This window comes from Prionailurus bengalensis, chromosome A2 (genome assembly GCF_016509475.1).
Source record: "Prionailurus bengalensis isolate Pbe53 chromosome A2, Fcat_Pben_1.1_paternal_pri, whole genome shotgun sequence".
NCBI classification, from domain to species: Eukaryota; Metazoa; Chordata; class Mammalia; order Carnivora; family Felidae; genus Prionailurus; species Prionailurus bengalensis.
Window position 1 is genome coordinate 148556967 of NC_057348.1, and position 14392 is coordinate 148571358.

A 14392-nucleotide genomic window follows, 5' to 3' on the forward strand; every position below is an offset into this window, starting at 1 on the left:
TTTAAATCACAATTTTGCTCATAGACATCCCTTTCCACAACCCCGCCCCAGTAAAATACACGCCCCTACGTATACATTTTGGCATCGTTAGATACATTTGATTAAAAAGCTGATAAAATTCTAAAAACAAGGACACTGAAAAAAAAAAAAAAGAATCCCACCAGATCAGAATAGATACAAATCAGACAGTCCTTAGGAGACTTGACCAAGTTACCACCGGTTTAGTTTCCCTGTGTTCCCAGGAACCGCGGAAGAAAACTACAATTCCCAGGATGCTTAGAACGCGTGCGCGGCCTGGAACCTTGCTGCCTCAATCCCGCCTTCTTATTCCAGTGATTGGACTGTCCCGTTGCGCGTCTCTGAACTTCTCTTTTTCCATTGGTGGACTCCCAGCGAGGTCAATTACAGAGCCTACGTTCGTTTTGGCCCTTCTAGCCTACCGGCTCTCCCCCTCCCCGCCCGGTACCAAGATGGCGGCAGAAGCAGCTGGTGGGAAATACAGAAGCACTGTCAGCAAAAGCAAAGACCCCTCGGGGCTGCTCATCTCTGTGATCAGGTGAGGGAGGCAGGAGGCAGGGTCAGGGGACAGGGGGCAGCGGGCAGCGGCTCGACCTCCGCTTTGGAAGGGAGAAGGGTTAGGTGGGTTCCACCCTGCCGACCCCTCCCCTTTCCTCCTTGCCTCCCCCAACCCCTCCCAAGGACCCCCACAGTCCCCCCTTTTTCTCTGGGGTTGGGCTAGAGGGAGGAACCCCGCCTCGCTGTCTTTTCTTTAGGGCCAGAGCTTTCCATTAGGGTCCCCGGGCCCTAAAGGCACGCTGTTTGGGGGCTTGGTAGAGAAAGCCAGGTGTATTCATTTATTCATACAACGTTTATTTATGGATTGCCTTCAGCCGCGCTCACTAGGGAAGGCTTCTTGTTTCCTGGATTTCTGGGTGGAAGGCCCTGAAGTCCGGGGACTACTGTCACGAGTTGCAGATTGTGTTCTCACACTTCGGACACCTCCAACCACCTGTGAATGGCCACAGCTTCAGATACAAGAGCCTGTAATGAGCTGGTAGAAGGGCCGTGGGTTTGAAGGCACACATCCGTTTTCAATTTTTTTCTGCCTTCCTATCCCGGTCTAGTCCTTCAAAACAAAACCAAACAAATTTCGAGTTATCTGCCATTCTCCCAGAATATGTATGGTGGGAGTGGGATTGGTGGGGCTCCTGTTTTAAAAATGTGATCTAGATTAAGGATAGAATCCTTTCAAACACCATTAAGCATGATACAGGGAGTGATTAAAACAACCTGAATAAAATGTATTTAACACGTTTTTACTTTGTTGACCTTTGAATTTAAACTCAGGTATTTTTCATAAAATGCCCCCCCCCCCCCCCTTCCCCCTCTCCTCTATCCCTCTACCTATGCTAAACTTTTGGTTGAGTTCTAGGAGGGCTCCTGGAATGTCCTGTTGATCTTTTTAAAACCCAGGGTCAGTAGTACCTGGTAGTTCCTAAGGGCTTGAAGGTATGCATAGATTGAATTTTTAAAAAAAAATTTTTTTTTAAGGTTTATTTATTTTTGAGACAGAGACAGAGCATGAATGGGGGAGGGTCAGAGAGAGAGGGAGACACAGAATTTGAAACAGGCCCTGGGTTCTGAGCTGTCAGCACAGAGCCCGACGCGGGGCTCGAACTCACAGACTGTGAGATCATGACCTGAGCTGAAGTCGGACGCTCAATCGACTGAGCCACCCAGGCGCCCCATAGATTGAATTTTAAAACAGTCTCCCACTCATGGACTGATAAAGACCCTTCTCATGGGTGTTATTTTGGGGCCTCTAATTTCATATCATGGTATATTGAATCATTATTACTAAGTTTTTTGGTTGATTTTTTTTCTTTTTAATTAAGATTTTTTAATTAAGATGATAATTCTCTGTATGGAAATACTTAATAAACCTGGCAGGCCATACAAAGGGAATGCGGGTCTAGTGTGGACCCACATTCTTGCTGTGACAGTATAGATAGTGTAGATGTTTCATGATACTAAAACTCCAACTAGAGTGTTGGTAGTGGCCCATCTTAATCTCCTGTAGAATTATAATGCATGAATTTATTTGGGTTCTTTTTTGAGCTTCTTTTTTCTGCCTTGTAGTCAACATTCATTTAAACTGTGCATTTAATGCTAGTTTGTACTATGATGCCTGGTCCTTAATACATACTTAGTAAATATATAAATATATGTTAAACAAATGAGGGAATGCCCCGAGTTTTGCGAAGATGAATCAGACATGACGTTATTCTGGAGAGTATAGCTCACTTGAGGGGTAAAATACGGAAGTAAAAACTATGACATAAGAGTGGGAGAGACAGAGACAGGTGAAATACGAGAATCCAAGAGGAGTGGTGAAGTAGAGTGTGGATTAGGGAAGGGAACAGCTGTATATAAATGTACCATTTCAACTGTGTACTTATGATTCTGTAGGCTTTACCACTTCTGCTGTGTATCAATTTTCTTAAATGCCAATTACATTCACTCTAAATGCCCTACATTTGAAAACATGAAAACCAAACTAAAGTTTATTTATTTATTTTTTTACTGATGCTGGTTCAGAAACACTGCCTTTGGTTGACTGTTCCTTTGCTCTTCAGGGGGACTTTGCCGCTGGATGGTGTGGAATATGATTTTGTGGTTGTTCGTCCATCTTTTCCACCCATCTGTATTACCTTCACGTTATCACCATGATTTAGGGCAATGCATTTTTTGTGCTGACTTCTGTTGTGTGTTAATATTTGTCATTTTTCCTCCTTATCCTTGACCACCTCCGACCACTTGAATAACCCTTTTCAAACATCTGTTGACTAGCATGGTATAACAGAGTGTCCAGACCTAGTATCCTGGGCAAGTTTTTTTTTTAAATTTATTTCAGAGAGAGAGCATAAGCTAGGGGGAAGGGACGGAGGGAGGGAGGGCGGGGGGATCATCTTAGGCTCCACGCTCAGCATGGAGCCCAATACTGGGCTCAATCCCATGACCTTGGGATCATGGTCTGAGCCGAAATCAACAGTCGGACACTCACTGACTAGGCCATCCAGGTGCCCCTCTGGGCAAGTTTAGTAAGGATTTGAGCTCGTGGTTACATAGGACTTTACTTATGACTGGATATTGTTGGTTCTGGAGTGTTAATGTTTGTATTTCAATATTTCTTTGAGTCATAGGAACATTGTGGGGTTGAAGCAAAAGTGTTGCTAGCTCTCCCTCCTTGTTGTTATGTCCCTGATGTGCTTTTGAACATACACAGTGGTTTAAATTTCATAAAAACAGTGGCAGTTAATGAGAGGAGGATGGTAGTAACTTCGGTGTTTAGGTGGGGAGTAGCAGGGGAGAGTACTTCAGCAGAGAATAGAGTGGGGAACATTGTTGGTAAGACAGTAGATCTTAAGTTTTCATTACAAGAAATTGTCACTGTGTGCGGTGGATGGATGTTAACTAAGCTTATTGTAATCATTTTGCAGTATACACAATATATTAAGCCGTGTTGTACAGCTTAAAGGACTGCAGTGTAATATGTCAATTACATCTTGCTAAAACAGGAAAAAACGGGAATGTATATTTCTTGTTAGTAAACTCTTTTCTCACTCTGAAGTTGCTGCTTTGTCTGTTCAGTTTGTATTCTTTGTGATACCCTTCTTGCAACATTGTATTTGTGATTAAAAAATTTTTTTAATGTTTATTTTTGAAGGAGAGAGAGAGAGAGAGAGGGAGCACGTGAGCGAGCATGAGCGACCATGAGCGGGGGAGGGGCAGAGAAAGGGAGACAGAAGTTGAAGCAGGCTCCAGGCTCTGAGCTGTCAGCACAGAGCCCGATGTGGGGCTCGACCCCAGGAGCAGTGAGATCATGACCTGAGCTGAAGTTGGATGCTTGACGGACTGAGCCACCCAGGAGCCTCTGTCTTCATGATTCTTAATTTCTCATGTAAAACTTTTGAGGATTGCCTCCTCTTCTCCTTAACTTCTTTTCAGATTCTCTTTCAAATAAATACCAAAGCTTTCTTGAACCCATTTTAGGCTCATGTTTGTAAAGTCTCAGCATCCTTGAAGATCTATCTGATACGTGCCAGTTCTCTTTCATGTTCCCTTGGACCTATCATTTTATCACCAAAGAAATGATTTGTCAGTGATAGTCCTTTGAAAAATTTGATTAGTTGGGCTTTATTTCTCTTTATTTCTCATTTTATGTCACTGAGCAGTTTTTTTTTTGAATAGTTAGTGTTAAAAATTCTCCCTCAGTTCTTTTGTTCAAATGTGTAAAAAACAGTTATTTGTATTTCTTATTGGGCATTAGCATAACATATATTTAATGCTCTCTCTATGAGTTGGAACAGCATAAGGAAACTACAGGTGGGTAAGTGTTCGACCTAAAGATACAGTAGATATAGACATGGGGAATGGCCAAATCTCATCACTGTTTCCTGCTGTGGTGCCAACTAGTTAAATAACTATTTTGCTGGTGTGATCGACCACCACTTTAAAGCATTTGAAAAACAAAATAGCTTCAAGAAGTATAGTGTAGTTGTAATGAAAATGTTATGTTTGGTAGGTGGTTATTTAAGAACCTTGAGACTCGTAAAATGCAATTCTTAGCCTTTTAAAAAAAAGTACTGGGGAAAAAGATTTCAGGTCAATCAGAGGTTTCAAAGGGTGGGCTCCCGGGGTATTGCTGGGTCCTCAGGCTGGGAAGTGGGGCTTTGATGAGGAGACAGACAGTGCTTGGGACTGAGTCTGTCGGAGGCCACTCCTCTAACTGCAGCTTTTGGCTTAAAGTCTTGCCGCTGGCCCTTTGAGATGGAACTAATTGGGTGGACAGAGTCGTGATTACCCGCTGATGTAAATTTGGACAGTTTTACACGTGTGTGTGCACACACAGCATTTTCCTACTTTTTATTGATTCCTACCGCCTAACCTCTTGTTTGGTGTGATGTCGAAACAGTCAGCCTTTCTAAATGAGAAGTAAGCAGAATGGCATTTTGGAGATGCTATTTTATTTTTGTGAGTTCTTGTCAGATTTTTAATTGGGAAATGTGTCTACCACTTACTGTTAGGTGATTTGCTTTCCAATTAAATGTTGACTCACTTCTCCTTGCAAGTTGGCCTTTAATAGACCATTTAATTGGGAAGCCAAACTTTGGCTGTGGCTTGAGGTGACCTTACCGGAACCTCAGAGCGGAGCTTTTGTAGACAGACTCTGGCTACAGATGTCAAGGAGGTTTGAAGGCAGTTGAAGGCCCACGGTGTCACCAACTTTCATGTCTTCACAGAAGGTGGGATTTCAAAAACTTGGGAAATCCTTTATTGTAGATACCTGTTAAATTCCCTTCCTCCTCAGAGAGTGTTTTTGGTCAGCCCCGTACGTAATTCAAAGCCCGCTTTGTTGAAGGGGTCCGGGCTCTGATCCGAGCTTTGAACAAACAGCTTTGAGGTCCATGGCACAGTCTGTGGCAGAAGGGAACGTGGTCACTGTGTTCAGAGCGGAGGCCTGGAAGTTGTGCTAAGTGGTTAGCGCTGTCTATGGTGGCCCCTCCTCTCTTCATCTGAGCCAGGCTCATTGTGGTTTTTAGGGTTCCCCGCTCTCTCTGCATCCTGGGGCGTCTTGGCCCTAGCAATGTGGTACCGTTTAAACATCACTGCTAGGCTCTCTCGAGACTAAACACTTTTTTCTCGAAGTCCTGCCACATCCGACAGCATATGTGGATATGAGGCAAAATAATCCCCCCGCCCCCCGGCTTATTTTTTTCTGTGAAACATGAAGAATTAATATCTTGGGAACCCATGTCTTAGTTTCCAACCTCATGTGTCATTTTTAACACGGGGATTTCCTGAAGGCCTTGAGGCAGAGAGGGGTATGTAATGTTGGGTGCTGGGTCAGGTTTTTTCCAAGCCACTACTTAGAGTAGATAGGTGCGGTCAGTTTTTGGTGGGAGTTGAGGTGTAGTTAGTAGAGCGAGAGAGAGGGAGAGAGAGAGAGGAGAGGGAGAGGGAGAGCGAGATCTGGTGAGAAACTTGATTGTAATGTTTGGCCGATAGCAACCGGGATAGGATGTTAGTTTTCTGTCAGAAATCTCCTTCCCAGTTTGGTGTGAATGTAACCAAAAAACCTTCTGTAGCTGAATTAAGATGGCAATTATTGATAATTTGGGAGTCAGCCAGAGAAGCTAGATTTCAGTATACGTACTCTTACGTGTACATATGAAATATATATAAGCAGACGTAAAACACAAAATATTTATTAGGTTAAGGACGGAAAGTTTATAAACGAGCAAATTGAAAAGCCTATGATCACTTTGTCTAGGTAACCCCTTTTGCCATTAACAAATTATATGATTTTCTGAAATCACAGGTATAATTTTCAAAATTCAGTGACATATTTAGAAAATGCAAATATCTCAAGAGGAACAAAATAAAAACCAAAGACTTTTCTCCCTGTTCATCTCTTCCCTGAAATATCTCTGTTAAGTATCGTTTGGTTCTTTGAGGAAAATAGGAACTGTATTTAAGTGTGTGTGAATGTATGATCTTTAAACAAGAATGTATATTCTTTAATATTTTTTCTTTTTTTTTTAATGTTTATTTATTTTGAGAGAGAGCGAGTGAGTGAGCACGAGTGGGGGAGGGGCAGACAGAAGGGGAGAGAGAGGATTCTAAGGAGGCTTCGAGACAGCGTAGAGCCCGATGCAAGGCTTGACCTCATGAACCGTGAGATCGTGACCTGAGCCGAAACCAAGAGTTGGATGCTTACCCGACCGAGCCACCCAGGTGCCCCATTTTTTAATATTTAATATGTTAATATATAATATTATTTATGAAATTATATGCACTTAAAGGAATATTCATGAAAATTATGTATTATATATTCTTTAAACAATTGGGGTCATACTATGTATATTTTTGAACCTTTGTTCGTTGGCTTATTTTTCTCTATTTTGGAGATCTCTTCTAGCAGCACATATTGATCTATTCAGTCTTTTTTTTTTTTTTTTTTTAACGTTTATTTATTTTTGAGACAGGGAGAGACAGAGCATGAACGGGGGAGGGTCGGAGAGAGAGTGAGACACAGACTGAAACAGGCTCCAGGCTCTGAGCTGTCAGCACAGAGCCCGACGCGGGGCTCGAACTCACGGACTGCGAGATCATGACCTGAGCCGAAGTCGGACACCCAACTGACTGAGTCACCCAGGCGCCCCTGATCTATTCAGTCTTTTCAGTGGCGATGTCGCGTTCTGTCATATGGCACCCCATAATCTATTTAATTGGTGGTTTCTTTCCCACCCCTTTTGTAACACTTAAGTTTTTTTTTTCCCCCTTTTCGTCTTCTGTTAAAAATGCATTGCAGTGAGCATTCACGTACCTCTGAGAGCCATATCCATGGTGTAAAATCATGGCAGTAAGAGAGGAATTGCTACATCTGAGTATATGCACATTTTGTATTTTGACAGAGTCAAAATGTCCTCTGGGAAGATGGTAATTTACACCCCCACAAGTGGTGTGGTAGCATACCTGTTTTCCCTGGCCCTGGCCAGGAACTGGATGTTTTTGATGACTGTCTTTCTTTATTAACTCTGTTATGAGTAAGAGGGTAGTATTTGTCTCACTGTCACGTAGTTGCATGTCGTAGTTGGATGCATGTGGGTATACGTGTTTTGCAAATATTTTTTCCCGATCTTGTGTTGTCATTCTCTTGACATAGTCTTTCCCAGAGCAGAAGTTTGTAATTTTCACGAAGTCCAGCTCATCAGTGATTTCTGTCTTGGGTCATGTCTTTGGTGTTGTATCTAAAAAGTCTGTGCCGGGTCACCTGGATGGCTCAGTTGGTTATGCGTTTGACTTGGCTTCAGCTCAGGCCATGATCTCACGGTTTGTGAGATCGAGCCCGGCTTTGGGCTTCGTGTTGACACTGTGGAGCTTGTTTGGGATTCTCTCTCTCCCTCTCTTTGCCTCTCCCCTGTGTGCATGTACGTGGGCTCTCTCAAATAAACTATAGGAAGTCTATGCCATACCCCAGATTGTCTAAATTTTCTCCAATATTAACTTCTAGGGGCTTTATATTTTGTCTTAAATTTGGGACTGTTATCTGGTATGAGTTAAGTTTTGTGAAGGCTATAAAATCTGTGTCTAGATCTTTTTTTTTTTTTTGCACGTGGATGTCCAGCACCATTTGTTGGAAAGATGATCTTTTTTCTCCATTGTTGGACACATGTGGGATGGTGAACAACATTCCATGCCTTTTGTTCTCTTCTTGTGCAGACTTGTCATTGTAGCTTTCCTCATTTTCCTTTATAAAAATTGCATCACAAAAGGTGGTAAAAAAAAAAAAAAGTCATAAAAAAAATCCAACAATCTTCTTCCCAAATAATACCTATTTTCTTTTTAAGGTTTGTGTGTGGATTCTGTTTAGGTACATACAGAGATTTAATACTTGTAATTATAACAAACTTAATTTTTTTTTAGCGTAACAAAATTTTTTTGTATTGCTGTGTAGTCCTTGTAATTATACATTAAATTTTTTTTTAAATGTCTATTTATTTTTGAAAGAGACAGAGTGTGAGCAGAGACAGAGAGAGAGGGAGACAGAATCTGAAGCAGGCTCCAGGCTCTGAGCTGTCAGCTCAGAGCCCCACGCAGGGCTCGAACCCACGAACAGCAAGATCATGACCTGAACCGAAGTGGGATGCTCAACCGACTGAGCCACCCAGGCACCCCTGTAATTATACATTTTCTAAGTGGGGAAATCAAAAAATATGGAAAATTACAGAGAAGAAAAATATATTCTCTTTACCCAGAATTAAAAATTATTAAGAAATTTGCTTCCAGTGTTTAAAAATTGTTATAAAAATAATACACATTCATGTAAAGAGTTCAAGCACTGGAAATGCAGCAAGATGGAAGATGAAAAGTATTCCAAACTTTATCTTTTGTAAATTACTAACCATCATTGATATTAGCTGTACCTAACTGTAGACATTCCTCTGTCTCTGTGTGGGTATGAAATGGGTGTATAGATAGAAATAATTTTTTAAATAGATATAGGATCTTTATATGCTGACTTGTATGCTCACTTTATTTGTCTCACTTTTTGAGGTATATATACATGTAGTAAAGTGTATACATGTTAAGTATATGTCTTGATGAATTTTAACTTGTAACCACTACCCACATCAAGATAGAGGTGAACATTTCCAGCATCCCTGTCCATTTCTTTCCAGTTCGTATTTTGTGTGAGAGTATCCTGTTATTCCAGCACCATTTGTTAAAAAGATTATGCTTTCTTCACTGAATTTCTTTTGCACCTCTGTCAAAAATCATTTGACCAGTGCGGGTCTCTTTCTTGATTATCTAGTCTGTTCCATTCATCTGTTTATCTTGATAACATTATTACACAGCAGCCACACAGTCTTTTTTTTTTTTTTTGAGAGAGAGTGTGAGCAGTGGAGAGGGGCAGAGAGAGAGAGAGAGAGAGAGAGAGAGAGAGAGAAAGAGAGAGAGAGAGAATCTTAAGCAGGCTTCATATTCAGTGCAGAGCCTGACACTGGGTTTGATCCCATGAACTCTGGGAACATGACCTGAGCTAAAGTCAAGAGTCAGCTGATCAACAAACTGAGTCACCCAGGTGTCCCCTACAAAGTCTTGATTGTTGCTTTTATAAGTCTTGTAGACAGTATATGTTCTCCAACTGTATTGTATTTCTTAAAAATTTTTGTCACTATTCTAGGTCCATTTCTGTATCAATTTTATTTTTTATTTTTTTCCATATTAATCTTTGAATTAGCTAGTCAATTTCTACCATAAAACATGCTGGGATTTTGGCTGGGATTGCATTGAATGTACAGATTAATATGGGAGAATTGACAGCTGTGAGTTGTCTTATCCCTGAACAGGTATATCTCTATTTAATTAATTTCAGCAGTTTTTAAATGGATTTCAGCGTGTAAGTGTTACACGTATTGTTGGTCAAATTTATCTTACAGGCCACTTCAGTGTTTTCACACCCAGTCTTTTTTTCTTGTTTTTTTTTTTTTTTTTTTTTTTTTTGGTATCGTTTCCATTATTGTGTCTTCAAGTTCATCTTTTCTACAATTTCCAATCTGTTGTTAATCCTATGTGATGTAATTTTTATTAGATTGTAGTTAGGGGCTCTAGAAGTTTGATTTGGGTTTTTTAAGGAAAAAAATCATTAATAGCTTTCTTTACATGTTCAGTCTTTCCTATAGCTTCTTGAACTATGGAAACAGGTATAATGGTTTTAATGTTCTTCTTTACTAATTTTGTCATCTGTGTCATTTTTGGGTTAGTTTTAGTTGATCTGTCCCCCCCCCCCCCCCCCCCCCCCCCCCCCCCCCCCCCCCCCCCCCCCCCCCCCCCCCCCCCCCCCCCCCCCCCCCCCCCCCCCCCCCCCCCCCCCCCCCCCCCCCCCCCCCCCCCCCCCCCCCCCCCCCCCCCCCCCCCCCCCCCGTTTTACATTCTTCTATACCTTTTGGATACTATATACTGTGATTTTTACCTTTTTGGGTACTGGTAGTGGATGTCTTTGTTTTCCTGTAAATATTCCTGAGTTTTGTTCTGGGATGTGGTTAGGTTGCTTGGAAACTGTGGTCCTTTCAGGTCTTATTTTAAGTTTTGCTCATTGGGAGCAGAGGAGCATTTGGTTTAGCGCCAATTTTGCCTCACTTCTGTTGCAAAATCCTTTTGAATACTCCACCCAGTGCTCTGTGGATCATGAGATTTTTCGCTCTGGCTGTGTGTGATTTCAGATACTGTGTCCACTAATGCTTACTGGTGGTTCTATTCCTGGCCTTGGGTTATTTCCTTTCATGCATGTGCTGATGATGGTCAGCGGGAGCTTTAAGGGAGCCCTTCTCCAGATCTCCAGAGTGCCCTGTGCAGTTCTCTTTCCTCTGTCACCAGCCCTGCAAACTCTTAACTGCCTTCATGTTTAAGGTTTCAAAATTGGGTTTTTTTGGTTGCTGTTGTTACTTTCAGATGCTAGGGTAAATTTAGTTCCTGTCATTTCATCTCGGCCAGAAGTGGAAGTCCATCAGGGCTTCCTATTTTGAAAAATATCTCTAAAGTTTGATTTTTCGTTGGTCCGATTTCATCAGCTGCATATGCCCAGAGAGGAAGAATAAGGTAATCAGATGTGCTGTCTGAAGGGATGGCAGGAAAGTGAGGTAGGTATCTCAGCCCTGATGGCCTGATTTTTGCAGTATTTTGCAGAGCGTTTAATTAAGCAGCTAAAAAGTTTCACTTCATATAATATTTTTTCCAGGAACTTTGCCTTCAGAACTCCTAGAAATGCTTTAGAACTATTTTGCATCTGTTTATGTATTTGTTTTTGAGGGTATAGTGTTTTTTGTTTTGTTTAATGCCTATGATAGTATTGTTCGTCGCAGCCTGAGCTCTCATAGAGCTGGTAATTGGTTTTCTTTGGGTGGCACAGCGTTTAGATTATTTTTGTTGTTGGTGGTTTTGTTTTGCTTTTTGTTTTTGCTTGCATTTGGAAGTTTGCAATCTGTGCTCGCATTTTTCAGTTTGCAGTGGTGGGGGCTGTTCTCTATCATCTTCTACTCTGCTCCTTACATTGTTAACTGCTTTTCAAGCCATGAAATGAGTTCTGCTCTTTTCAGTAGCCAGTCCTTTATGTGTTGGGAATTCGCCTTGAAAAACACGGGAACTACCATTTAACAGGGAGGTTCTTGTGACTATTTGACATGGTAGGCAAACAATGTTTTAAGTTCCTTAGGAGAACCTTTCCTGACGTTTATTGTTTTAAAAGTTTTTATATAGCCCTTGCAAAAAATAAAGTGGCACATAGTTCAAAAACGTGTTTTTCCATTCAAAATTTGGTGCCTATCATTGTGCTAAATATTATGGGAGACATCATTTTTATACTCAAATATATCACTTGGCGTGTTTTTAAAAATTCAGAATCTCTGGGGCGCCTGGGTGGCGCAGTCGGTTAAGCGTCTGACTTCAGCCAGGTCACGATCTTGCGGTCCGTGAGTTCGAGCCCCGCGTCCGGGCTCTGGGCTGATGGCTCAGAGCCTGGAGCCTGTTTCCAATTCTGTGCCTCCCTCTCTCTCTGCCCCTCCCCCGTTCATGCTCTGTCTCTCTCTGTCCCAAAAATAAATAAACGTTGAAAAAAAAAAAATTTAAAAATTCAGACTCTCAAAAAAAAAAAAAAGTGCAGACTCAGTCACCACCTACCCACCTTGGCAGAACCTCCATTTTAGGATTAGCAGGTGTTTTGAATGCAAATTGGGTAGCCTTTAGGATGTAATTTAGTTGGGGGAAATAAGGTAAACCAATTAGCATTAACTTTTTAAAGCGGAGACAATGGTATCTTGGCTATGTTTACAAAAATATTCTTAATTTAAGTAAAAGAACAATTGAACATGGAAAAAGACAGACAAAAGAAACACAGCCTTCTAACTGCCAGAGAGGAGGTGAGTGGGAGGATGGGTGAAGTAGGTGAAGGGGATTAAGAGTACATTTATTGTTATGAGCACGGAGTGATGCATAGACTTGTTGAATCGCTGTATGTACATCTGAAACCAATATAACACTATATAAATTACACTGGAATTAAGACTCTTTTCTTTTAATTTTGAGAGATACATACTGAATATATACCAGTAAAAATATCATGTCTAGTATTTGCTTCAAAATCATGGGGGTTGAGGGTCGAAGTTAGGGTGTAACAAGATTGGGATGTGTTCACAGTTATTGAAGCTGGGTTATTTGAGGAGTCTCTTGGTTTTTGTACGTGTTTGAAAATTTCATGAAAATGTGTGGGTGTGTTTATATGTAGGTCCTGGGGAGAGGGAGGGAAGGGCATTACAAGGGTCTGTGGACAAATCTAAGAGATACTACATACTCTTCACGTCTCGTCCACCCAGCTTCTGCCCTCCCTCTCGCATGGATGTGTTAAAGTCTCTCGGATGTCTGTAGTTAAGAAACCTGCTTCAATTTGGGTAATCCGGAATTTCCAAGATAACCTAGTGCCATGCAACACCTACTTTTGTCTTCTAAAATGTGATTTCTGAGGAACTCACCAGAATCTCCACGTTAGGGAAGTAGCCTACGCCTTCAAAATGACCAAATGCCATAATGTGTGGTAGTCACAGGAGTCTTCCATGGGGGATGAAAAATAAGATCCCTGTGGAGAAGGCTGCATGTGGAGCTTCAAGCTCAAGTGGGAAAAGAGATAGTGCTGGTTAAGTGAGGGTAGGGGGTGGATTTCAAATGGACTCTGTCAATCCTGGATTCAGTTTTATGCTTTAGTGAGGCTGATTTTACTTAATTTTATAATACTTTTTTTTTTTCAACGTTTTATTTTATTTTTGGGACAGAGAGAGACAGAGCATGAACGGGGGAGGGGCAGAGAGAGAGGGAGACACAGAATCAGAAACAGGCTCCAGGCTCTGAGCCATCAGCCCAGAGCCTGACGCGGGGCTCGAACTCACAGACCGCGAGATCGTGACCTGGCTGAAGTCGGACGCTTAACCGACTGCGCCACCCAGGCGCCCCATGATTTTACTTAATTTTAGATAATGCCCTTCTCTGTTGGTGATAAGATTTAGAGCTTTTGGCCCCCAGAGCTTTTGGCCCTCGGTTATATTTTGTATAACCGAGTTAATTGAAATATTGAAAAACCGCATGTGTTGGGTGTAGTAATTGGCCCTAAGTGCTGTCTGAAGCAAGACACCAGTGAATTTTCAATTGACTTTAAAGCAGAAATTGTTTGCTGTCACTTGATATTAAATGAATCTTAGTAGTGAATTAAGGGATGTTGTTTTTATGCATCCAAAAAGTTTTTCAGAAGACTTGTCATCATGAATTGCTATCAGTTGGGATGGGATTATCTTGTATTTTGTGGGATCTAATAAGACATAATTAAGAAACAAGCCGTCACAGTGTATAATTGAATATAATAAAATCGGATTAAAAAGTGTAATGTAGATTCGGTTATGCTTTGAGTGAAGCCATATCTTATGTGATTATATAGTGATACACATCTCAAATATTTAATGTGTGATTTTTTTCCATGCAAACTCAGAATTACGAGGGTCTCTCTCTCTTTTTTATAATTCATTGGAAGCATTTATAGACGATTCATCATATACAAAGTGCTCTGCATAGTAGAATAGGCTTTGAAGACCACTTCTCAAGTTGTTTTATATTCTTGATCTCTTTTCCTCTTCTTTAGTTTGGAGTTACACTCTACTCTTACGTAGAACTGGCTTTAGTTCCCCTGCTGACATGTTACTGTCAGGCATTTCTTAGGTTGGTTGTTTCATGCTTTAAAGGAAAAGAAAATCTGACTCTCAGACTTTGAAATAAGGGCTAAGTAGAT

At 41.3% G+C, this 14392-nt stretch overlaps 1 protein-coding gene across 1 annotated transcript in view; it reads left to right on the top strand.

Annotated features, from left to right (window-relative positions):
* Nucleotides 1–389: 389 nt before the first annotated feature.
* EXOC4 (exocyst complex component 4) overlaps nucleotides 390–14392 on the top strand; it is a 754752-nt gene continuing 740749 nt past the window's right edge. The window contains exon 1 of the mRNA XM_043589551.1: nucleotides 390–556. Within this exon, the coding sequence (XP_043445486.1) occupies nucleotides 471–556 (86 nt within the window). The 5' untranslated portion in view covers nucleotides 390–470. The remainder of the gene's footprint in view (nucleotides 557–14392) is intronic.